We start from the raw sequence: 26751 nt of genomic DNA on the forward strand, positions 1-26751 counted from the left end.
GCGGGTTGGAGACATTTTAATTTTCAAACAAAAAAAAATCAATCATCAAAGGGATGCAATAAGGGAAAAAAAACAACAAATGTTAAAATCTGCCTGCAGCCTTAAGTCCCACGTCCCTGTTTAAAGATTAAAGCGACCACCACCGTGTTGGTTCTTTTTTCTTCCTCAGAGGAGCAGCACAGTCCCCACAAAACAGAAATACTACAGAGGTATTTAACATTTAACAAGTTAATAGCTCCAGATCACAGCTTCTCCATTTGAAAGAATGGCAATCACACAGCTGATTACAGATTTGACTTTGACAAGAGATTTGAAAACAGATGCACAAAGGAGCACGGAACTGACAGCTGGAATTAACTGAAAAAAGTTATTGAGGTCAAACCAAGTGCTGACATTAACCAAAGTTATGAACATCTGATATTTCACAGTGCCCGCACAATCCAAACCATTAAAATGAGCTGTTTTAAGATATCAATAAAGCACAATGGATCTAAAAAATCTTCAATCTGCTAAATAAGAATATGAAAGCACAAAGAATTTACAAATGGAGACTGCCATTCAGCTTGTGAAAAAATAAACACTACAGTCCAGGAAATACAAAAATGAAATACATTGAATAATAAAAATTGGTTAATGGTAAGATGCTATGCAAAAGAACGTCAGTTTCAGGACAGGTCTAACAGAACAGATCACAGGAGCAACCAAGACATACCTGCAGACAAGTTTCAGAATGCAGATTCGAAAGCTGTAGCAATAAGCAGATGACCAAAGCAGTGCTCATCAGAAGAGGATACACACAAACTATGGAAATCGAACACAGCACTGAATTCCAAAATCACAGACCAAAGTGACTGAAGGCTAAGCAAGCAGACGTGTTTTTGTAAAAAAAAACAACAACTTATTTTATTGTGCTTTTAGAAAAGAAGAAAAGCGTGATGTGTTGAAAAGCTGTTTGTTTTATTGATTACAGAAAACACTATGATGTTTATAGACAGGTGCCTTTCAGGCTTTACTTGATTTAACCACTGTATTAACAGTGTTGCCTACTGTATATCCCCTTTTTATCATACATCAGAAGCATGGTGAGTTCAAAATGTAGTGATTCACTTTCTGTTCTGACTGACTACAGTTAAGGTTTTATTGATCAGCTGCTGAGAATTAACCTGAAAGATCAGGCCAATTTAACATCCTTTTCAACTCCTAAAAAACTAGCAAATTCAATAAACTTTCCTGTGTTTCAGGAGTTCTTGTATGACCAGTGAACTATGTATGTTTAGAAACTGGCTATTACATATTGTGAACTTTTGCAACACTGGACTGAAAACTCACATGATCAAGAATTTGCCCAACGCAAAACAAGACAGTAGAAGGAGTTCAAAGGTCACACTGACCCTAACATGTAAAACCCAGAGTTATCCTTACTGCAAAAGTTCAACTGGAAGCTCAGATGGAAATTGCCAATAACCGACGAGTCAGTGATATAAAATACAGCAGTTACTTCTTGAGAGAAGAAAAAAAAACATCTGTAACGGAAAGCCATGTCATTCTGAGACAAAGTGAGATAGGACAACAGAACCAGTTTGACGAGCTATAATTCCATTCAGGCTGCACACTGAACAAACACAGCCTTTTATCAGACCACCAGAGTGACCAGTCACAAGCCTGGTGGATGGGCTTTTCGTATCAAAGGGCTCTTTTGTGTTTCTTGATTTTTCTACAGGATAAAAAAGGAAACAAAAAATATTCCCAGACAAAGAGCTACCCACATCTCCAGGACCCAACCCCTCGATCACTGTGCACACCGTGCTGGGGGACGGATCACCTTGTCCGGAAGCTGGGAATGACGACTTTTTGACATTACGTGGCTTGTGTTTGGTTTTTTTGTTAAAATGAGAAAAAAAGATCAAAACATCTTCACTTCTGTTTTTTTTTTTTCAGTGTTACACCCGGTCCAATTTTTTTTGAGGTCCTGTAGGAGAAGAAAAATAGTTTCGGGATTTAATGCACCCTTGTTTTTTCTGGGGGTATTTTATTTTTTTAATTTTGTACGGGACGCGCAGCACATGCCATTCAAAATTTAAAAAAGTGCATGAGCAGGACCACATTTAACAGTGAGGTTGAAGTAAATTAAAATGAAATCAGTTAATTCTAGGGCTATCATTGCAAATGAGATCCTTAAAATGAAATAGTAAAAAACAAGCAGCGTCTACTTGAATCAGCTGAAACTGTAAATGAGGAAGCGCAGTGATTTTCCCACATGCAATAAGTTGTCACTTGCCATTGTCAAGTGCTTGTGTGGTTGGACCCTTAGCAGGGTTCTAGTTCTAGGCCCTGGTTTCAACCCTCCTAGGGATACTCACCACTCCAGCCTAGAATTCATCATGTGGGAACAGATCAGAGGGCTGGGGCTCCTGGCAGATGGCAGGGGTGGTGAACTCCATGAGGTATTCGCAGCGGCTGGGCTCAGTGGTGGACACCACAGTAGTCTCCTTGCCGCAGGTGAGTTTGACCTGCCCACAGAGAGACCTGGTCACTACCATGACACCAGGAATTTAATCCAAACCACAGTTTTGTACACACAGATACAGGACTGAATGCTGCATTGGTTTCAAAGCACTTGTTCCCATTTTTAATAGAATTTCTATCCTGGAGGAAAAGGGGAAGGTCAATCCCTCATTGCTCGGCAAGCTAGATGCAAAAGCAGAGCAGGACTGACAAGTAATGACGGGCGCTGAGCTTCGTTTGGTAGGCCAAATTATTACTCCCCCGTGTGTAATCATCTGCGATTAAATGCTCCAATGTACAAACCTACAGAAAACTGCAAAGGCTTTGATGTCTGTCTCTTTTTTCTGTTAGTCACCAGTTTCTTTTGCCCACATTCAGTTTATTCAATTTAATAAAAACCTTGCTCTGTTCTCTCAATGCATGAAAATTAAAAATCCTTCAACTCAGCGCTTATATTCATTGCTGTCATCTATAATGCACCATACATCTGAATGCTTTGTTCTTTTAATGCTATCTATAGAGCCCTACTTAATTCGTAATATTGTGGCAATTGCAGATCCCACAGTATTAGGCTTCAACTACAACTTCTAACAGACTACTAGGACAGCAATAGACAGCACAAACCTGCTGCAAGCAATACCTCTGCATTTTACAGCATCTCTGGGCTTGACGTTTACCCAAGAGCCACATTATCAGTTGCTGGAATAGGCAGTGCAGCCTAGTTATTACTGACCTCCCTCCATAACTAGAGCAGAAGGATTCATGTCAGACTGCTGGAATATCTAGGTATTTTAAGCTTCCTGAATGTCAGATCTATTACACCAGCAATACATCCAGTCAGACATCCCATTTTCAGACAAATAAAATTTAACCCAAAAAGATACACCCCACTTCTTCTTTCCAGTGACATTTCATTAGACCATAGGCACAAGGTGTGTGTTAATAAGTACTGAAACACAAAGAGACACAAAAATGCGGAGATAAAACTTATATTAATGGTAAAACACCAGCTGACTGTTGTTTGATTTGAAATTGTATGTATTTTGCACTCATTAAGGTATTCTTACATGCGGAAACACCTTTGGAGAAGTTTCTTATTTTCTTTTCAGTGCGTAATTACAGCAGAACACTAAAGGTGACAAAATAATGCTTCAGTGTGTTCATCATTTCAGCAAGTTTTTTTTTTGCACTCTAACTTAATTTAAAATATAATATGATTGGATTTGGTAAATTCCCACAATGACAAAAGAACTATTTATTTTCTGGTTTTCTTCCTTTCCCATAGCGTTTTTACATTGGTATATTCATATATTGTACACCTATACTTTACGTAGGGTCTTAACAATCTAGCTTAATATTGACTGCTTGTAGTGCCTTTGTCTTGCACAGCTATACAGTGACTTTATGAAATGTATTGAGATGGTGCCTGAGCTGTAGCCGCATTGGGGACAGAACAAGCTTCAAACAGCCAATCCTTAGAGCCGTGGTTCGTAATCTTTACCACAGCCTGCGCACCTTTGGGTCTCAAAATCGCTGAAAGTAGGTCAGTTCTTTAAACCTAAGATATTTCAAAAACTATAAAATGAAAGAAATTGAATTATATATTTTAATTTTACTGCAAATTTGAAATACATAAAAAATTACACACTTTAGGTTTACCTTAACGTACCTAGGTTTAATGAAAAAAAGTAGTTGGGCTTACATGCCTGTGCTTAATTTGCGTTTTCGATTTACCTGCTAAAAAAAACCCTGTCTTGTCTTGTACCCCCCAGAAAGGGCATATCACACTCCCAGGGGATGCGTGCACCCCAGAATGTGAACCACAGCCTTAGAGCACGTGAAAGTGCACAAAAGAGACAAGGCCATTTTCAGCACTTAGTAGGTAATCAGCCAAACGGATCTCCTCCAGGAGTTCCCTGAAAGAATTCAGGGTATCGGTTTTGACAACATGGTCGGCTAGCTTGACGCCTACTCTCACAACCCTTTGTGTAAAAGCACGTTCATGTACTTTCCACTTGTGTCACTCACCACAGTAGACCTATTAGGCCCTTGCCAGCAGCCAGTACCATGCTCATACTTCATCACAGAGTATTTCTTATCTTCTGGGCCAGCCCATAAACCCCAGGACCTAAACGCAGGAGACATATAGACAACAGAACAAACGACGGCTTGATCATTCTTCCACCACGGCGTCACACAGGACGAAAAATGTGTAACCTGCTCACTCAAAAATGAGGCTCTTTCAAGGCTGAAATGATGCTGCAATTTTTTTATGATATTGTGCCAATGGACAGAAAAGGATAAGAAATGCCAATTTATGGTGACCTATAAGAAGAGCTGGACTGGGGCTCTCCAGAACCCGGACTGGAGACCCTTCTCCTACGGTATATAATCTCACTGTAACATTCTGTGGTCTTAACCACCTACCTATGAAGGCTTCATTATCAGTTGCACTGCGGATAAGAACTCACAATACTCTGAAAGACTGGGGAAAAACTCACCCCAGGTTTGTTTCGGATCCCCCGTATTTCGATTTCTGTGATACGCGGTTGAAGGGGCATAGCCTGTAGATGTACCTGAGAAGAGTGAAGAGTGAGAAAAGGCTTCATTCATTGTTTTAACTGCAACTTCTGAAAAAACGGTCATGCTAATGCTCAGATGGTTTTTGCTAACCTAGTTTGTGACTATGATTTAATATAACTTTTAAATGAGGAATAAAAGTGTTCTCATTAACTCCATGATGTAATTTGTTAAAACGCCCAAAAAGTGTTTTGCAGCTTGCCCATGATTCAGTGCTGCAGTAGAAGCAGAGGAGAGGAAAACTGGAATACTGGGAAGGAAGAATTCAGCACCAAAGGCCCCAACTGACAACTCTTTTAAATTTTATAATTAGCACATAGTGCAGGCACTAAAAAAAGGCTGAGCTGGCTGAAATCCTTAAATTCTGGGAATTCCCTCAAGTTCCCTGGGCTTTTCGTCAGCTTCTTAGTGCTTAATTTACAATGGATTACCAAAGGGACTCATTGTAAAAAAAAAAACAAAGCAGACCTGGCAAGAGAAAGCAGTGTTTTCGATGCACAAAGAGGGGCTGCTGTACCTAAAATAAGTGCTAACAATGACCAAAAGAAAATAAAGGAATCTGGGCTTCCTTTGTAGTCATGAGCTCCTCTACCTCCTCTCCTCCACACACACCCCCTTTCCTCATGTGTCACTCTGTAACGCGCGGCTGATAGCAGCCCACCAGAGGCCTGTAGCCTAGCAACCAGCCTCCCGCAGCCAGCAGGGACCCTCATTGAGAGTCAGAACCCAGCTCTGCTGCTCACACCTTAGCAGCACTGCAACCAGCCAACATACACAGCACACAGCACACAGCACACAGCACACAGCACACAGCACACAGCACACAGCACACAGCACACAGCACACAGCACACAGCACACAGCACACAGCACAGCGCCTCAACATTACACAGTTCACTCTCAGGCCTCGACTCTGCACAGCGCCCGCGTCTCAACATTACACAGTTCACTCTCAGGCCTCGACTCCGCACAGCACCCGCGTCTCAACATTACACAGTTCACTCTCTGCCCTCGACTCCGCACAGCGCCTGTGCCTCTGCAAAGTGCAGTTCGCGCGCACACTTCAATGCCGCACAGTGCCCGTTCACACGCAGGCCTCGACAACACACTCATCTAGCTCTTAATTACACCCGTATTCAGCACACCCATATTCAGACATGCTGTCTTCCACACAAAAAGACTAGAGTTGCATTAGACTATTCTTCTACTGGGATTCAGTTTACAAGGGAAGTTAAAAATTAGCAGCTGCAATGATTTTATTAGTCACCTTGCAATTTCAACTTTTCAATTAGGCAGAAACAATACTTCTGCCCCAGCTGTAGAATCAAAAGAAAACAAACACTAGCAGTGGTTATTAATTTTCTGTAAGTCAACATTACTCTAACTCCCCCCTCAAAATAAACATTCCAAAGAAAACTAAAAAATCATAATACCTACAGCTAAATTCTTAAAAGCTCACCAACTCACTGAATGAGCCTTACTCAATTCTTTCAAAAGCCCCATTATTTCCCAAGTTTCCTGTCAGCCAAATTTTTGTTTTCCTTTTTTCCCCACTGCCTTTTCAACATGTGTATAATTTTAACATCTCCCAGTTTTGCTCTGTCAGCCTTTTGTTCCAAGATGCAAGCAACTGATTAACTGCTCCACTGTCTTCTGTGATTTCTGTGCATATGATTTGTCAAAATTCCCCAAAAAGAATTCTAAAGAAGAAAAGGGGGGGGGGGGGGAACTTTGACTCTCAAGCGAAGCAGAGGAGAAAGTACTCAAACGTGCTCGTAGAATACGTACTCGCTGGTGGTGAGCTCATAGCATTGGTTGTAGAGGTAGGAGAACTCTGCACTCGGCCCAAAATCAAAGGAGATCTCCTTTTCCAGGCTCCTGTACAGGATGGGGAGATATACAAGCATCAATAACCAAAACACCAAAAACCACAAATGAGTTTGTGTGTTATTCACAGATTCCCTGCTACTTCTACCAACCCCCATCTCAAGCTAAGCCTTTCCAACTTCTCCCCTGTTCCCAGGCAGCTACAAAAACTCCTTCAAGACCGCTAAGCTACAGACAACATAAAAAAAACAAAACAGTCAATTACAAGTATAAAAAAGTACAATATATAACAGGTCACAAAGAACGAGAATAAGGAAGTGGGACAGAAGCAAAGAAAGTAAGACATTGTAAAACATTGTAAGAGTCCTGTTTAAATGGCCATTTTGGTCCGGGATTTAAGAACTGTTTAACAAATGCTGATCCACTCTCAAAATAATGCAGGTATCGAAGATTAGGTGCGCTGAGTAATTTTGCAAATTCTTTAAAACAACCATTTGTGCAACTGCCCACCAACTCAACCTTTTCCTACAGCACACTTGTTTTTAGAGGTTCAACACATGGAAAGATCCAGAAAATGTATTTTGAGTTTATCAATACAATGCTACACAAAGAGCCTTCATCAGGTCGTTTTTATAACCTGTACCAGTAAGAACCTTGACTTGCTTCACTAGTGATGAATGTCATGTGATGCAAGGAATGCAGGAAGCTCCACTGACCAATGATTTGGCCTTAGAAAACCAGTCGGCATGTAAACTGAGCAACAAAAAGGTGTTCTCAAAGCTAACATTGTGAGAAACAAGCAAGAGAAGAAATGAGTGTCAGACAATGTTCTGAACCCCACTGGCCAAGCAAAATTCCCTTAAACCTGACAAAAGGCCCAAGTTACCACCTGCTAGCCAGTTTTTAGCTAGCTTAGTTTTTAGTCCTTAGAAATAGTTTACTGGGGAATTTATTCGTTGCACACTAGAAACTGCTTCTTTCAACTACTCAAAACGCTAAAAGGCTGAAAAAACAGAGGAGAAATAAAAAATATATATACTTGATCTGATCTTCCAGTTCACGAAGACCCTTCTCGGCTTCATTGAAATCATCGCGGGCCTTCTGGGCAGCTAAACAGGGAAGGAGCACAAAATACAAAACTTGCATCATGAGATCAGAAATGTGTTCTTATTTTCTACAAACAGATGAGAACTGGGAAACATTTTTACAATACAGGGAAAACAGTTTTTTGAATTCCTGCACCTGGACGGAATAAGCACTCTTCTGTGCGCTACTAGAATCATAAGAGACCATTGTAAATCAAATAAAATTTTACAGCTGTGTCCCATTAGTGGCTTTCTTTAGGACCTTTGTTTCATTAAAAAATGTCATTTAAACAGCTGAAGAACAAGCAGCTCCATGACCTCTCTGCAGAACCACATGCACAAGACAAGAAAAAAGCACAGCCCCACGTATGAGTCCTGGAAAAAAAAAGCTGTGTTCTGTCGCAAAGGCACCTGGAAATCTAGGGCACGAAAAAGGAGAGACACAGATTCGGCTTTGAAGAATGCATTAGATGCAATCATGGGGCAATTTGCTGCATCCATCTCCGTTATCTGTAATGGGCTCTTGCTTCTCTGATCAGATCTGTCCAAAGCCATACAGACAGTTCCTTATCAGCACCCCTAGATCTGGGCGGAGAGGGAGCCGTGCATTAAGTTCATTGATTTTTATGGCTTATCTGTAATATGACACATGAAAAGCTGCTGGACTGGATGTTCCACAAAGCTGCACCATTGGTTCTGATCCGAATTGTGTCAGTGGTGAGTGAAGCCACTAAAATCAAAGGCAACCACCCCCATATAATCTCTGCAGCAAACATCTGCTAGCAACTTATACACTGGAGATGGCAAATCACGAAGCGGAGATAGAGATATCTGTACTATCAAACATTTCTAGCTGCAAATAAAGAAATTCAGAAAGTCCTAACCCATATATAAGGTACTGTGCTTGCTCTTAATGGCAACACAATCTTGTATAGTCCCTTTCATTCAGAAAAATGCCAAAACAGTTAGCCAAGCAGGTGGGGACTTGTTATATTCACCATCAGAGTACAGCATCCACTTTGCTGGGGACGTCTGGCTAGATTGGACAGAGCACAAGCCTGAACTGGAAGGTAGTGTTCCTTGTAATAATACAGCCACCTCTGAAGACCACAAGTGGTCAGGGTCACATGACCACAATTATAGAAGAAGAACATCAACCTCCTTGAACTACAAAGTGCCCCCTCACCATACTGAAGCACTGCATTGGACCTTTTGGTCAAAAACACCAAATGAATGCCCACCTGCATCACTCCACACACTGAAATAAACCAATTTTCATTAAAGGTCTCCCATCCTACTACTGCCCAATTCTAGCTATCAAATTAAGTCCTAATTAAATTCTAACTAATTAACAATCCTCCTCAGGGGTTGAGGCTAGAAAGACAGAAACACAAAAAAAAATGAAAAGCATCAGGAGATACGCATCTTTTGAGGTGATAATTGTAGACTCAGTTTAGAATATTTATTTTTATTTTGTAGCATTAGGAGGTTTTCTTTTGCTGAAATGGCAACAAACCCAGTATGGAAAATGATTTTCGCCCCTTCAGCCTGAAGCACGATGCTTAATGACAAGTATAATGACCTGTGTTCACATGGGTTTCCTCTGGGTACACTGGTTTCCTCCAAAAACATACTGGCAGATTATCTGGCTTCTGGGAAAATTGACCCTGGTGTGATTGTGTGTGCTTGTGTGTCTGTTTGTCTGCCCTGCGATGGCCTGGCATCCCGTCCAGGGTGTACCCTGCCTTGCACCTGCTGCTTGCCGAGATATGCTCTAGCTCCGCGCCCCTGCATTGGAAAAAGCTAGGTTAGAATGGATGGATTTAAAATGACAAGACCTGCTAAAGTCTGTATGGGCAGAATGGGCAAATCCCAAACCCACAGGGACACATCTTCCTACAAACCCCTCAGCTTCTTAAAAAAACCTGCCAGGCTGGTGCAAAATCAGGTCTGCTGTAATCCTGTGTTTGTTGTTAATACCTGCCTAGACCAGCCTAAAACGGTTTGAAAACTAGGGATGGCTTTAGAAAAAAGTGCCCCTGTGGATTACAAAACACTGAGTGCCTGTGTGTGTGTGTGAACTGCAGCGTGAGGCGTCTGGGGACAGGAGAAACTCAAATCAAAGGAACTCCAATATCTTTTGTTCCCCGACACTGAGCCCGCTCTCTTCTTTATCTTCAGCCTCCATGCACACCACGGAGAAAGAAGGTCAGCTTTTGTGGCGCACTGGAAAAGCAGCAGCAAAATTTAGGGGGAAAATAAAAAAGAGAAACTGGGAGATAAGAACAAGGCTGCCTATCAAAGCCCTGATAACGATCAGCCAGTCTAAGACAGGCATAGATGAGAGCTGTCAATCTGGCCCTGCTGCGGTTCTTCAAGTCATTCTAAGTATGTGCAAAGAAAGGTTGTTTTTGTAATATAGCTGGCATATGCAAATTTTCATTTTACACTGTCTGTATTTATTTTCTGATGCTGAGGAGGAAACACTGGCTCTAGACACAATCAGACTCTCACCAAAAAGCCCGATAGCCCCAATATATTCTTCTCATTTGTCAGTCAAACCCATGACATGTCTCTATTGAGAGCATGAAAAAACTACAATTCTCTTCAGATACAGACTGAGGGCTCAGCAGGAACCCAGTTTCTAACTTCAGTGGACATGAAAACTGCTTCTGTGGTAAAACAAAGCTAAGGCAAACCAAAGGGGTCAGTTGTTATTAACAGCAGTTTGTTTTGTCTTTGATTCCAATTTGTCTGATATGGTATTACTGGCTTAACAAAAAAAGTTCATATCAGTAAAATAAACACTAGAGGAACCTGTTTGGCCCATTTAATTCATTAAGTTAGTAGCAGCTAATTGGTCCAAACATCTCCCTTCTTGAAAGACCCAAGGTTTCAAGTTCAATGATATGCCTGGGTAGTTTGTTTCTGATTTCCACCACTCTTTGAGTAAAGATATGCCTGATATTTTCTGTCTGACATACACTTCCCTAATCAAATCCTTTTCACCTGGTAGCATATGCTCCTATCCTCTGATTCCAGAGCAGCGATGTCTTTTTTGTAGCTTAAATCAAAAGAACAAAACTCCAGCTCTCTACTGACCACAAGATAAACAACTTCACTTTTCACAGGGGAAATCTCTAGCTGTAGAACAAGTTATCCTGCAAATGTCAGTTCAGGGTATGAACACACATGATCAGGTTATTCCCCCATCGGTCTTCTGACTATGCTACCTGTATTCAATTCCCAGAGGAGGACAGACAGGCACCAGAGCTGCTCCTGACAGGGCAGAGTAATGAGCAGGGGAGACCAGCTCCCTTCCTCACGAGGACAAGGGATCAAACCCAGCGAGGGAAGTAGTCCATCAAAACTACCATGTGTGTCATTGGGAAAAGGGTAAAGGAAAGAAAAAACAAATCCTTGCTTAAGAATCCAAGAGCAGCCAACATCAGAAATGAGACCCATCGTACTGCTTGCTCAAATTCAGGGATAAATAAAGACAGGCCGTGTCAGAGAAGGCTCCTCTTTCTCTGAGCATTTTGATCTCTGACCTTTTTCTGTGAGCAAAGGTAGAAAAACGATGTTAGAGAAATGGGCTAAATGCTGTAGCTCATCAGGGATTGCAAATTTTCAAATAAAGAAACTCAGTTCTCATTCTAATGAGACTAGAATATATGAAGCTCCAGGAAAGATTCATACAGACATTGATGTCTTCCTTGAAAGCAAACCCAACCCCCTCCATGGCTCCCTCCTTTTTGCAAATCAAAGCAGCTTTGATATAGTACTCATGGGATATTTATTTTAAAATTTCTCCTGCAGCAACTGCCAGAAGAAAGGAAAACGAGGAACAAGGTTTCCTTGAATGTGGCTTTAATATGTTCCAAAAAACACAGCTAAGTATTTTATGGTGCTCACAAATGCATTTTTAGGATACCTGAAAGAATTTGCATTCATTTGGCTTTTACAAAAAGTCCAGATGCCAGCTTTACAATGGCTCTTGAATATGCAGACTTTAACCAATAATTGCATTGTATTAATTATTTTCTTTCCCACCTCAATGAGCCTCAATCATCACTAATGACCAATTTGACATAGTACAAAATGCTAAATTAGGAGGAGAAATCTCTGTGCACAACACTAGCAATCTGGGCTTCAGCAAAGTTTGCCAATATACCTCAGCTACTGAATTAAAAAAATATGATCTAACAGACAACCTGGTACTTTTGTAAAATATTTTACCCTTCCCTAAATCTGAATCCATTCTCACCTACTACTATTCTAGATGGAGGAGACTTTCAGAATGATGGGGGCCTATCCATGCAGACGGCAAACCATCACAGAAAAAGGCGTGAACATTTCCTTTCTCAAGAGCAGCCAATCCAAAGATCTCAGAAGATACCCCTTTGTCACTTTGTCCACAGCTGGATGCCAATCAAACCATGCCAAATGCAACTTTTTTTTTTATTTGCTTCAGCCTACTCTAATTTTAGCTTCACCAGACTTGCCAGCAGAAGGTTCCAAGGTGCATGACCGAGTCTCCATCATCTCTCAAACAGGGCCAAGACAGTCGAGGAGTCTTTATCACCTATCCTTAAGCCAGTCCCTTAATTACTCCATCAGCTCAGTCTGTTGCTAAGAATGCAATGAACTTTCAGTGGTGCAATGCCAGCAGCACTGTGACTGCCCAGGAGTCCAGGAAGTCTAACCAACTCTGTGATCATGCTGTAACCATGTTCTGTTTTGTCTGAGCAGTGCTGTCTGAGAAAGGCCTGCCTGCTGGACAACCAACTCCTGGATTTCACATTCCTTAAGCAAGCCTTCTGGCTCCCCCTGCTGCACACTGTGGCACACACTAAAAACTGTGTGCAATCCTGGTTCTGGAGGGCCAGTGAGACTGCAGGTTTTCAGTCTAGCTGGGATTAGGCTCCTCACCTTAACTGACACCTTATTGGCATAATGTGACCAATTTAATGTCTTCTCCCAGCTCTTTAGGTGCTAGTCATTTGAAAAGATCTAGAAAACCTACAGAAGCACTAGCCCTCCAGGACCTGGACTGGCCACCTCTGAACCACCACAAAAGCAGCCCTGTGGTGTACTGCTGCTCTGGGTGACTCTATTACTGGTGGGCTAGTAGCATTAATCATTTACCATACCAGCACTCCTTTAGTTTCAGTCATGTTTTTGTACTGATTAAACCAGATTTACTATGAAGCAGACTTTGAGCACACAAAGTGATTAATTGAGCTGTCCAGCCCTAAGATGTCTCAGATGATCAGATTTTATACTGCATCAACAAACTAAACCCGAGGGGATGGGTTAAGTCCATGAATGGCAAAGTCATTAGGTTAAGGTGGGATGGCAAAGTCATCTCAAAAGAGGCTGCAAAGTCAAAGAAGACACTGGCAAGACTTCGCCTCCCAAGGTTCCAGTGAACTGTGTGCCATTAAAAAACACTGTATCTCAGTCACATTAAAGGGGCACAGTCTGCAGAGCTTTTCTTCGAGTGACTTTGTAAAAAATGCTTTTTTGAGTTTCAACACACATAAAATGTTTTTTCATTGAATATGAGTCATTGTTTCTAGTTGAATCATTGTTAGTTTATGGATGCATTCTTGTATGGGTGCGTTCTTGTAAAATGTATAAAACCAAAGATTTTATGTATCTAATAATATTATGTTCACCTTACATAATTATTTGACAACAGGCACATTCAGCTTAGATGCACAGAGACCTGTAGGGATGCGTCACTGCCTATAAGTGTTGTAAAATGAAAACTATGACTTATCTTTCCATCAGAGGGAAGCATTCTTACAAAATGAGCACTTCTTACTTCGGGTTATAAAAGATTATACTGGAATATTAACCAATTCCATGTGGCAGTCTTTAAAATGTGGACAGGCAGGGGCCAGTAGCCAGTTTCAGCTCTTACAGTCTGATACCACAGGCCTCTGCTTATCAAGCACAAATGAGCACAAAGAGCAGGAACACTGCAAACAGCCTTGTAAAGTTTGGGCTAAAATTTTTTGAGCTTTCCTTACCGGCTCCTCTCAGTGATCACTCACCATCAATGAGAGCCTGTGTTTCTTCATCATAGGGCGGCATGGCTGGCTCCTCTTCCTCGGCCTTCTCTGAAGGGCGTCCTACGGGGGGAGTCTAAGAGAAGAGAAGAAAGAACCCAGCTTTGTGGTTCGAGTGCCACACTTCAAGGAGGCAGATCAATTTTAAACAAGAGGGGCTAAAAGTCGCCGCCGGCAATTCAGAGTTATCAAACCTCTTTCCACTTCACATAAAAAGAGACACCAAACCGCCAGCCCTTCAGACAAACCACAGTTCACCATGCTTACACAATGGGGCAGAAAAGGAAAACCACTTGAGCTCCAGGAATCAATTCCATCTCAATTTCATGTCTCCCACCTCTGCAGCTGTGCCCAGATCAACAGTTAATTCTCCTTACAAAGCTTTTCGGCTACATAAAAAAATGACAATATTCACGATGTTGCTTCTTAAATAGTTTTAAACTACTCGCAGTGCCTTATTCCCGCTATTCCACACCACAAGCAACAGTGTGATTTCTGAAACATATGCCCCGTCAGGCTGTATTAAATTGATTTAAGAAACCAGATGTCTGTTGTACGCATACAATTAACAGCAATGACAGCAGGCTGCAGTCTGCGAGATCCCTGCAATCTATAATGGAAAAGGCTAAAGGAAAATGTCAGAACTCATTTTAGAGAATGTGACAATTGTGGTGCTAGCAGGTCACATTAAAAAAAAATCACCTTGTCATCGTCTTCATGGTCTTCATCATCCTCTTCATCGTCATCGTCCTCCTCCTCCTCTCCCCCATCTTCATCGGGATAGTGAGAGTCCGACTCGTTGTCCAAGGAGGGATCCCGGCTCTCCTCTGGGGGGGGTGCCAGGCCTTCATGTTGGGACTGATTACAGAATGAATGAGGTTCACAGCCCATGTCAACACGTGGAAAAACATGTTGCAGCATCCTTTAGTCACACAGATACATAGAACAGACCGCCAGCTTCCAAGCATCTGTTCTTCAGCACACAGTAAGGAGCAGATTCCAAAAGTTTAAACTTTCCAATCTGACAAATCATTATGTACAATGTCCTCATTTGAAAAATATTCAGATTTTCATGAATACCCTCACTTTATAATAAAGATGTTCTTAAAATAAAGGTGCATGTTGGGAACCTTAACACCTTAATATGAAGAAACAACCCTCAAACAGACTGGTTTTGGGGAAAAGAGGCTGCAGATGGTTTCACACAAATCCAGGGGGTTTGGCTTGATTTGACAAAGGGATGCACATGAACCTTCATATGCACATGGGTTGTACAACCTAGAAGATCGCTGTCTAAGCAATCAAAATAATCTCCACCTAGTGCATCTATATTAATAAAGCACTTCTATGACAATAATCATGTTGAGAACCCTGACATGAAAATCACACACCCCTTCACTTTATCTTTTAAAAAAGAAATTTTGCTAAATCATAACCCTCTAAAAAAAACAAACGGCAGAAAACAGGGCGATAAAAAACACTACAACCCCTCTGGGAAAAAACAGTAAGAATTATCCAGACCTTCCTCACCTCAGATTTGTACTTGTCTTTGATATTGTTCCACACAGTGTTCTGGAAGGCAGCAGTGTCTACCTGAGTGGATCCCCCTAGCAGTTCCTGTGGACAAATGCACAAACTAATTAACCCACAGGACTACACTCCCCATCTCAAAGATGCTTTTTCTGCACTTCGAAATGCCGATCTGATGCTCCTGAAATATTCATAGCTCAGACATTTAAACACTTCAGCTGTACAGGAAATAAAACTCTCAGAAGGCAGGTATTGAAAAGAGTATATGAAAAAATATCCTTTTTTAAGAGAATCAAGCTTTGATCTCAAATTGAGTACCATGCAAGAGAGTTAGACACTCACAATAATCAGATAATGAAATAATAACTAACTGAATAATACAAAATAAGAATTTCTTAAACAAGAAACCACAGTGCACATGCTTCCAATTTACTGCATCTTTCAGAGCTCAGTTTTTTCTATGTCTTGTATGTATGTCTTCAGTAAACTCCTCACCAGTGTACAATAAAGTCTTTTGTGTTTTAAACTGGTGCATCATTTTGTGAGAATACCTATAGGAAGATAGACGTAGACTCAAAGACTGGAGGAGGGCTTCCAGCACATACCTGTGCCTCAGTGTCCGAGAGGGTGCCGTCAGAGTCTGGATCCAGCTCCACGTGGGTCTGCAGCTCAGACACAGAGACTCTGCAAGGGGATATAAACATCACAGCTCATCACTGGGGCAGACCATCGAATCTGAACTGCCGCGGCTCCAACTCTTTTGCTTTAAAAGGAAGGATCAGCAATTTCGTGGGTGTTCCTACAGGAAATGATTAGATGTTAATAGGCAAAAATACTTTTTCATGTAAAGGAAGCCAACTTAACAGGCTTTCTACCTAGAAACTAGCAGCAGAAAAAAGGCATGCATCAGAACTAAAGATATTGTGAATTAGTAGTTTCTAAACATCAGTGATGAGACAGTAATGGATGTGAAAGGGAGTGCTGATCTATTCTGCTTCAACTTCCATAGACAGAACAGACAGAAAGAAACAGAATCCTACCATGCAGGCATGGTACCATGCAAGACCTGCCAGAGAAACTTACAGCCCATCAGCGTCATCATCCAGTTCCAGGAAAACCTCTGCCATCTTGGCCTTTTCCTTTTCCACTCTGAGGCCTTCCTTTTGCTCTGCAGGAAAAAAGAAATATAAAAAGTAAGATCAATCACCAAAATCAACGCTATGCTTTGGGAACTGAGCACACCTGGGACTGCTTAACACATTATGGAAACCAGGCGTAGTCTCTTAGTTTTGCACACTGATAGACATTTGTACAGGAAACAGAAAGTTATCTTCTGTCAGCTAAAGGTTTTATCAGCAACAGGTTTTTAACAGCAATGCTAGGTGCTGAAAAATGCCCTCATCATCTCTATGCGTTTGCCCGTTGCGCACTGACCCTCCCAGGCCTTGAGGTGGCGCTCCCTGGCTTCCTTCTCCGGCTGCTCTGCTGTCTCCTTCACAGTCCGAAAGGCTTCCACCTGCTCCTCTTTCCCTTTTTTGCTCTCCTGCAGCTCCCCAAGCGTCCTCTGCAACACAAACAGGTGGCAACATCAGCTGGCTCCACACTCACCCCATTATTTTTTCTGTTAGTGGTGCATTCAAGAGAGGTGTACTTTCACATACAGCTGCAGAGTGAGAGAATCTACCGAGGCAGTCCAGACATTAACAAAACTATTTCATGCTTACTAGAAATATGACAAGAGGACCTGTAAGATCTGAGTAAACCCTTGGATGGAGCTGCAGTATCACAGCTATTGTAACCCCCCTCCCCAGCCTTCACCTGTTTCTCCTCCCGGCTCTTCTTTGCCTCTTCTATTAGCTGCTGTTTGAGCAGGAACCCCTCTCGAGTGATCTCTCGAATCTTCTCTAGGCTTTCCCTTTCCTTGCGCCCCAGCTCCCTGGGGAAGACCAGTTATCCTTAATAGAACAGCTCAAAAGAAGCATTTACCATGTCTCGAGCATGTGAACAACGCCAGTCTGTAAAGTCAGAGAAACTAGCCCAAACTATGCCCTCTAGTGGATGTTAGTCCACATGTCAGGATCCACTACACCAGGGATCCCTCACTCTCTTTCTGGAGTATACCTTGTAATATTAGCACCTTATTATTTTAAAATCATTTCTTGTGCGAAGATAGGTTTGAGACGTAAACGAACACAACAAAACAAGAAAAGTTTGGGAAGCACTGGGATAAAGAACTACTTGAATAAAGCATTTTACAAAACCTGGAAAAGTAATATGCAGAATAATGTTCAAAGTAACCTGACATTGACCTTTTCATGCTTTTTAGGTATCACATACACAGATTGCATACACTATTTATATCTCAGATTTTTGTCCCTAATATTTTCTAGATATACACAATATACACATTACAACAGAAGTACAGCCTGTCTACGTGCTATCAGGTATCTTAATTTCTTTGTTAAGAACAATTGCAATACAAGAAGTAAACTCACATTGCATGAAGTTTATTGCCATAACAACCAGTTGCTTAGAATTTGGTTGCTTGAACGCAAGTCAACAAATTAAATTAGTAATAACAGAAAAATAATTGTTTACAGGTAGTGTTGTCTGAAATAAGGACTCACTTGCAGGTGTTTTCACATACAGCTCCGCTGTTGTACTCATCTGTGGTATCACAGCAGTCTGTCAGCAGAACAGAACAAAAAAAATCACACTGTAAAGAGGAAATGTGGAGAAACATCCCTTCACAGGCTTTACAAAGTAGTAAACATATATTCCTTTCCTTCATTTAACTCACAGTATGAAACCAAACACTTGTAATTAACAAGAGTTGGGTAGGATTTCTGTGCAGAGGAAGTCTGGAACAGAAACTACTGACCAGCTTCAGGGCATCAGACTGAAACACAGACTCCACTGCAGTCACAGACTGAGACCAGGCTGCAACTTCACAGTTTGTCCATGACTCACGACAGCCATAGATCCGAAAAGGCTTACCGCAAATTCCATCGTTGACCCGTGAAGAAGGGATAAACTGAGCTTTGTAGCCTGTGTTGGCGCAGAAGAAGTTCCCATTGGGGCAGGCAGACGTCCCTGGAGAGAAATGGAGAGGGAGAGGAGTGGAGAGAGACACCGTCACACTCTCTTCTGGTTTGGCAGCAGCTTGACGTCTGACCAAAAGGCGTTACGGATCAGGAGGGCCCACTCCATTATTGGAGTACAGCTCTCTTCTATTGTTGACATTTTTACAACCTGCTGTATGAGGAAGGCTAGTATTGCCAAAGAATCATCCTGGTTTCTCAAATTTCTCTCCCCTGCCCTCTGGTAAGGTTTATAGGAGCATAAAGGCATGTACCTCTGCATATGTAAAATAAACTGAACTCTTCAAGACAGGCGCTTTATGTAAAGATAAAATCCTCCACATTCTTTGGATTTATTAAGTACCTATAAAAGACATTTAGACCAGGAGCTAAAAAGTTTAATCTTTTGTTCTGATGCAAAAATAGACAAAAAACACAGAACTGAAGCAGTGCCAACAATCCAAAAAGTGACAAAATCAAAATAGTGACATCAATGGGAAAAGCTGTAGTGCAGCAGCTCTGACATTCACCTGACTCATTTTTAAGGAATTTCTACCATTTGCATTTAAATAATGTACATAAGACAATGGAGGAGACCTGAGCATTGCAGCATGTTTAAACTGAGCACCAGGGGATATATGACAATATACTGATATATTGCAGAGATCTGCATCAGACACTTGAGTCTGGAAGTAGTCTAGTGGTAGCAAATGGGAGATACATGTCTATCTAATAATAACAAAAGAATGGTTCAATGGCCATTTTCCCTTGAAACCTTTGTAGCCCTTTTGGTAGTTGATTTGATCCCAAGGTCTCATCCAGCCATTTCTGAAAGAAGCAGGACATTGTCTTCAACAATGTGGCTGGGGTGTCATGTTCCAGATTTCCACAATATTTTTTGTGTAAAGAAGTGCCTCTTGGTCTCATTTTTAAATGTATCTTTTAAGGAATTAAAACCAACCCAACAGCTGAGGTCTAGAAGATTGGGAGAGCATTTACTTCCTTTACACCTAAAAGCATTTAATTGTTGAATAATGAAAAATACACTTGCCGGTAGGGATCTTATTATTATTGTTGTTGTTTTTAGACTTATTATGTAATTGGTTGTTTTTTCACCTTTGTGTTACTAGAAGAGTTCTGACATAGTGAAGGTGTTGAATGTCGTTTGCATTATGGTATTGCACTGTTGTTGGATTGTATTATTTTCATATGTTATGTATTTAGGAGCTTTTTGATGCGCAAGACAAATTCCCTTAGGGGCAATAAAGGTTAATTCAATTCAATAGAAGTCTCCAAGCCAAACTTGGGTTAGGAGCTGTGCTCAAATCACCGAGCAGGAGTGCGCTATACCTGGCTCATCGGAGCCGTCCTTGCAGTCACAGTAATCATCATTGACCCGGTCAAAGGAGATGGTCTTGGTACCGTCCAGACATGTAAAGGGCTTGGACTCCTCGTAGAAGTGGCGATCTACCAGTGCAGTTGGGGAGAAAAAAAACACTGAGGGGGGTGTAGAAAGCATTTTTGCAAATTTGCAACATTTGTTTCCTTGCACACAGCAGAACAGAGAGCGACAACAAGACCATTTCTGCAAGACTTCAACTAAAGCACATCCTAATCTCTTTTAAGAAGTATCTGAAATCTCTCTACTGCACCTCCTCTGCTATTCTAAGCACTGTGTTCAAGTATTTCTAAATCTAAACTAAACTTCTTTCTCAGGCTTCTTTACAGTCTGACCCTAGCCCAACCCATGTCTTCCCCCCCCTCCCCAGCACCCCCTCCAGCACCCCCTCCCCCCCGCCAGCCTATCACCAAGGTTGACTCCTCTGCATGAAAAACACTCCCAAAAGCAAAGTGGAAGTCAGAGTGTGCCAGCTGGAATCCCAAGAGCCAAGGCAAAGAGCAGGTGACAGACACTCACTGGTGAGAGGCACCCCCCTGGGTTTCTGTATCTCCACAGCAGCAACCAGCAAGCAGCTCAGGGTTAGGAAAATCACAAGCTGAGAACAGGCCATCTCGCAGCACCTGAAACACACAGGATTTTTTTTAACAACTGCTTTCTCACTACGCTAACACTTCTAGAATCAGGCTTTCTCAGGCTGCAGCCTGAAAACCAGCAGTATGCTTTTTTTCACCCAACCATTCAATCAGAATGAAAGTCAATTATTTTCAACTGCAAACAAGACTCGCACATCCCCTCTTGAATGAATGTGTCAACACATCACGTAGAGAAGCACAAATTTTGAATCGAGTGTTGAGCGCTAGTTGCATCAAAAATCAAGACCATTTAAGGGAGAGATATAAAGGATTACGGCACTCTCAAAATCATATGAGTAAGGGACACCAAAGAGCTTTGATGCACTGACAAGCAAACCAATTTACGTGTATATTGGTAGAACTTCAGAGGATTGAATAGCAAGCCAGACTGACCAAATCAGCCTTTAAATTAGCCATTGGTAAAAACTTGGAAGAGATTAGCTTTGGTCAGTAAATTAGGTAATTCCGTTAATTCAGGATCTGTAATCTTTATGAAGAATAGGATGTCCGTATTTTATTTTTTGTCACTTGCTAAACAACTGCTGTTGAGCAAATCACCTGCTTCAGTTGTGAAAACACAATTAACCCCACCATTTCGAAACCCATGGGGTGACCTGTAATATCTGTAGTTCTCCAGGACCAGGGATGGAGACCACTGAGCTTTTCTGGGGGTGAGCATGTGAATAATACACTCCAATTCCTGGGGTCTGAACTGTGTGGAGTGGATATATTCTCCCCGTGTTTGTGTGGGTTTCCTCCAGGTGATCTGGTTTTCTCTCACAGTCCAAAGGCACACTTGTAGGTTAAATATCTTCTGGGAAACGTGTCCCCGGTGTCAAGTTTGTGTCTGTGTGTGCCTGGCGATGGACTTGTGTCATGTCCAGGGTGTACCCTGCCTTGGGATAAGCCTGGTCTCCCCCGCAATCCTGAATTGGATAAAATGGTTAGAAAATAGGTTTTCATTCCTCCTCTGCACTTAATGACCTAAATGAGCAGATTATTAGGACAAACTTAATATATTTTGAACCTTCCTTTAGAAGGCCCTACAGAACCTGCTGAATTCTGTCTCTTGAGGACAAGAGTTTTGCACCTTTGGTTTAACGCAGAATTTCCTCATCCTGGATTCCCAGTGTGGCTTCTGGTTTTCCTTCCAACTGAATTTATTAGCTTGCCTCGTTAAGCCCTTAAATCAACCTATTTGGTGTTTTTTAAACTATTTCATCTCCCAAATAGTGGAGGGCAGCTCTTGAATTAAATCCATCCATTTTCTATCCTCTTCTTCCTATTCAGGGGGGAGCCAGAGCCTACTCCAGCAAGAAAGGGGCACAAAGCAGGGTACACCTTGGACAGGACGCCAGGATAGACACACAAAGACTTGCACACACTCACAGCAAGGACACTTTTTGCACAAGCCAATTAACTTACCCGTATGTCTTTGGCCTGTGAGAGGAAACCCATGCGACCTCAGAGAGAGCAGACAAACTCCACACAGAGAGCACCCCAGGAACTGAGGCCAAGACACCAACACTGTAAGGCAGTCGTGCTCACCACTGCGCTACCATATCCGACGATTCAATTATTACAAGAGCATTATTCCTGCGTGTGTCTGCACATCATTAGTTCAACTAGTAAGGGTTGTTCAGAAAGCTATAAAAGGGCAGAAATATTAAATTAATCTGAAGCACAGTTCTTCTCATTCTATCTTTTGGAAGCGATGCAGGAAGAAGAATATTTATTTGAGAGTGCTGTGAGCATAAAGAACACTTGGTTTTTAACTGGTTTAATAAGCCTAATTAAGGGTTCAGTTGAAATTAAAACCGGGACAGACAGAGGTACTCCCGGTCAGGACCGGTTTGAGGGAAATAGGTTTGTCAGCAGGGGCCACTGACTCGCTGGGTCAATTTACCAAACTACCACTAATATCCTCGGAGCTCCATCTTTCGAGCGAGACAGGTGAAAATAAAGTCCCGTGTGAAATGCATGGCTCATGTCCTAGCTCCTACAGGAAATGACCAAACCATTAAAATATAAGAAGAAAAGGATGAAGGGGGAATTGCAGATAATCCTATTTCAACCGAGAAGGCGGACCTGCGGTGCAGTGAATTGATCTCCAGTAGCGGGAGCAAATGATAAATGTCTCTTAAATGCATTTACAAATGAGTTTTTTCGTCTCACTACTTCTGAAATGAATACTGAGTTTGACAACTCTAATTAATTTGCCCGAGAAAAGGATTCCCCGAAATGACAGAAAAAAAATGAGGCGATCTTTGAACAGCCACAATCCGGTTCCGCTACCGGTACATTTTAGAGCTCCAAATGTGCCGTTAGGTTTAATTTCGCGACCGTGTATGACACTAAAAAGATATGTCCGTTTAGAATGCTTATACAGCTCACGTCATATTATACGATACACGTTATTTTAAAATAATAAAAAGAAAATCGCTTTACCTCCTCCGCGCACTGCCCGTAACCAGGAAACGACGTCTGCTTCGTACTGGGTTGGCTGAATCTTATTGGTGGAAAAAAACAGAACGGAAGCGAGGCATGACAACCTGGGAAATGTAGTTTTTAAGGCAGTTACCCAGCAAGGCTTTTTTCTTAAAGAAAGTTCTACGGCAATTATTCTTAATTACATTTACTAGCATCTCGATATAATTTATTATCTATTTATCTATTACGTTTTAAAATATTAATAATGAAAACCATACTATGAAATCTACCAGGAGACATCTTTCTCGGATCTGTAAAAAGAAGTTAGCATGCCTCGAAGACGTAAAAAAAAAATGCCTCGAAGACGTGTGTAACTATTGTGTACACTGTATATATTATCTTGTTTTTTATGTATTTTTTGTAGTTTAGAACCTTGCCGTAACGATTTGGTCAAAGATCGCCTCGTTTTTTCTCTCATTTCGGGGAATCCTTTTCTCGGGCAAAATTAGTTATCAACCTTAGTACTTATTTCAGAAGTACTTGGACAAACAAACCCCATTTGTAAATGCATTTAAAAGACATTTATCATTTCCTTGCGCGACCGGAGATTAATTGCACCGCAGGTCCGCCTTCTGGGTTAAACAGGATTAAGTAGTTCAGGTGGGGAGCTGCGTCAGCATGCGTAGGCTGCAAAGGAACAACTAATAGGTTTATTCCATTCTGAAAACAGAAGAAAGAAAACACAAAAAAGACATAAAACAATATATATGTAGAAAAAAAAACTAGTTAATCCTAAGCCCGAAATTGGTTGGTTTATATTTTCAATTGCACCGGTTCACTGTCAATCGCTTTCAGAGCTGAGACTCCTGTGACGGGATCTGTAGCTTTATGAAAACACCACTATGCGGAGCAGGGAATACGGAGGGATGGGTTATATGAAGGCCGGGTGTGCGAGCCAAGAGGATCATTTCTGTGGCATTCACTTGGCAGATAAAATATCCATCCCTCATCCAATACCACTTCGCCCTGCGGAGGAAGAAGCGGGGGTCTAGCCTGGCAGACAGGGTGCATGAGATCTCCACACCGGACACCGGCCCATGGCGGAACACACACACGGGGACAGTAACCAAATCATCCAGCAAAATCGCCAAACCGCACGGATGCCTCCCCTCCTTCCCTTAGAAGTTCATTTCGGTTCACAAAAGCCTAGCATTCCTATGAATCCCAGTTTGAAGCAGCACTCCTCCAGCAAACCTTTTCTGGTCGCAGGGCTCTAACAGTGTTGTAAACGGGGTGCGGGGACAGCTGATTTCGGCTCTACCTCGCCCGGAGCAGCTTTTTACTAATACGGTCCCCCCGTCTTTCAGTGTCGATAAAACAAAGAACAGGGTGTCCTGTATCTATTTTAATCAAGCATCCACCGTCTGCACACGTATTATTTAACTACACATTCCTTTAATGTGCTGTTAACATCCTTTCATTTTCTAATCGCTTCAACTACCTCCGGGCTCCAAGGGAGCTGGGACCTATCCCAGCAAGCAACGGGCGCAAGGCAGGGTAGCCCCTGGACAGGACGCCAGTCCACCACAGGGCAAACTGGCACAAAACACTGACACGCACTCGCACTAGGGCCAGAGTTCCCAGGAGGCAATTAACCTACCAGAATGTCTTTGGACTCTGGGAGGAGCCCCACGCGAATATGGGGGGACATATAAACTCCTCACAGACAGCACTCCAGGCAATAAGACTGCTAAATAGCCATCCTGCAGCTCCTTTAGCAAATCAGCTGTAATGGCTGCATGGACACACAGTTTTCACTGTATTCAGCATAACCCCACTACTTGTATATATTGCATACACCATGGACACACAGCAGCTCTACTCATATTGAGTTTTATTCAGTTTTTTATTTTATTACATTTATTATTAAGTAACCTTATTTTCATAACCTCAATTTTGTGATTTTTGTGTTTTTTGTGATTTCTGTGATTCTTGTGATTTTTGTGAGCTCGCAGAAAAGACATTTCATTGCCAGCAACTACTGCTGCACGCTGTATTGTTGTGCATTTGATAAATAAACTTTGATTTGATTTGATTTGAGGTCCGGACTTGAACCCAGGGCCCCAGAACTGCGAGGCAGCAATGCTGACCACTGCGCCATCGTGCGGCCAAAACGGGCAACACGGCCGTCTATCACCCTCTATCATACCCCCGTTAAAGGAGGGGGGTCCCAGACAGTTAACACACAGTTACCAGTCGTTACCCCTGTTTGTTTCCCGGTGTACCTCCCCGTCTCTGCTTTCCAGTTTGATAAGGTTCTCCGCCCAGCTGTCAGCTACCGCTCCAGTACGGGTTTCGCCCCCTCAGCGGGCACCACATCTGGAGTGCTTCGCCCAGACAGACCCGCCGGGCGTCCTCTGTCTTCCGCCCCTCAGCCGCCGAGAGGACCGGGCCCAGTCCGGAAGGCCGCGGGGCTGGTTCGGGTAACCGCGAACCGGGGGCTGTTGCCGGACAGTCCTCGCGTCCAGGGCCGCTCCCACGGAACGAGCCGTCTCCTTTTTAATCGTGGGACCTTCAGACACGCTGCTGTTGCGGTGACCCGCGCTCGTTGTGTTTTGACCTTACCGGAAACCCACAGGTTTGCCTTGGGCTCACACGAAAGCGTCCGAATTGACCTCACCGGATGTGCGGAGGTGTGAACACGCTTAAACGCAGCAGACAACGTGTTGAAACAAAAACGGTCAAACTAAAATCATTTCATGTTCAGTGTAATAGTTTATCACACTCACTACTCCCATATCTGTTTTCATATTTGGGTTTCGGTAACAGGTTCTTTACTTCTAACCGCTCGTTTTTCTTAGATGTGCTTATTTTGTAATTTGCCTATCCTTATCACTTTTTTACACCTACTGTAAAAACGCTTTGAGATGCTACTTTTAAAGACGCTATATAAAATAAATAAAATTATTATTGTATTGTACCGTTTTAATATTTTGCTTCAATATTGTGCATAACTGCTGTAAACGGGTATCAGTCAGTTTCTTTAATGGATAATGTTACTTACTGCTGTATAACAACAAGGTGGTGCCAAAGAGTTACCATCGAGCGCTGTTAATATTTTTTCATTGTATTTACAAAGCTCTTCTTATCCCAAATAATCCCCCAATAATATGTCATAAATAATAAAAACTATTCCACATATTCTTTTACATATAAAGGAGATACATTATACCTCGGAATTGTAAATATCTGATACTAAGATGTGGAAAAAACAGATCTTTCTTTAACTTTAAAACATTAAGAATAACTAAAAAAAAAATCTGTGAGAAAGTAAAATAATGTCTGTCGTTATTTTTGATATTGTACTGAAATTTGAAGCTCTTGGTTTGAGCACGACGGCCACTTTTTCCACTTTTTTATGACTGAGGCATGCCTTTATGTACATTTAAATTTAAAGGAGGGGCATGAGGACATTTTGGTGTCTGATATGATGGACGAAGAGTAACAGACCTTAACTCACTGGTGCAAACATGAGATTGAACAGACTGTAGAAGTAAAGAGGGAAATAATGAGGAGAGGAGCCTTTATCTGAGATGAGTTTATA

General features: G+C 41.9%; 1 protein-coding gene across 3 annotated transcripts; it reads right to left on the reverse strand.

Moving 5' to 3' along the window:
* On the reverse strand, nt 1-25445 carry prkcsh (PRKCSH beta subunit of glucosidase II). 3 transcript variants are annotated; one of them, XM_088932607.1, is made up of 19 exons: nt 25411-25445; nt 23166-23226; nt 20602-20705; nt 20034-20150; nt 18601-18696; nt 18231-18288; nt 17422-17539; nt 17038-17167; nt 16687-16771; nt 16209-16287; nt 15604-15690; nt 14776-14931; nt 14059-14149; nt 7951-8020; nt 6873-6962; nt 5007-5081; nt 4534-4633; nt 2361-2510; nt 1-1969 (listed from the first exon to the last, which is right to left on the reverse strand). In XM_088932607.1, exons 3-18 carry the CDS (start codon nt 20693-20695, stop codon nt 2370-2372), a joined length of 1587 nt encoding a protein of 528 aa, XP_088788733.1. In that variant the 5' UTR covers nt 20696-20705; nt 23166-23226; nt 25411-25445; the 3' UTR covers nt 1-1969; nt 2361-2369. The 3 variants fall into 3 exon arrangements, with proteins under 3 accessions (XP_088788733.1, XP_088788732.1, XP_088788731.1); XM_088932606.1 differs by lacking the exon at nt 23166-23226 and having other exon boundaries at nt 25411-25433; XM_088932605.1 differs by lacking the exons at nt 23166-23226; nt 25411-25445 and adding an exon at nt 22143-22157.
* Nucleotides 25446-26751: the final 1306 nt, after the last annotated feature.

This window comes from Atractosteus spatula, chromosome 14 (assembly GCF_055471065.1).
Source record: "Atractosteus spatula isolate fAtrSpa1 chromosome 14, fAtrSpa1.hap1, whole genome shotgun sequence".
Lineage (NCBI taxonomy): Eukaryota > Metazoa > Chordata > Actinopteri > Semionotiformes > Lepisosteidae > Atractosteus > Atractosteus spatula.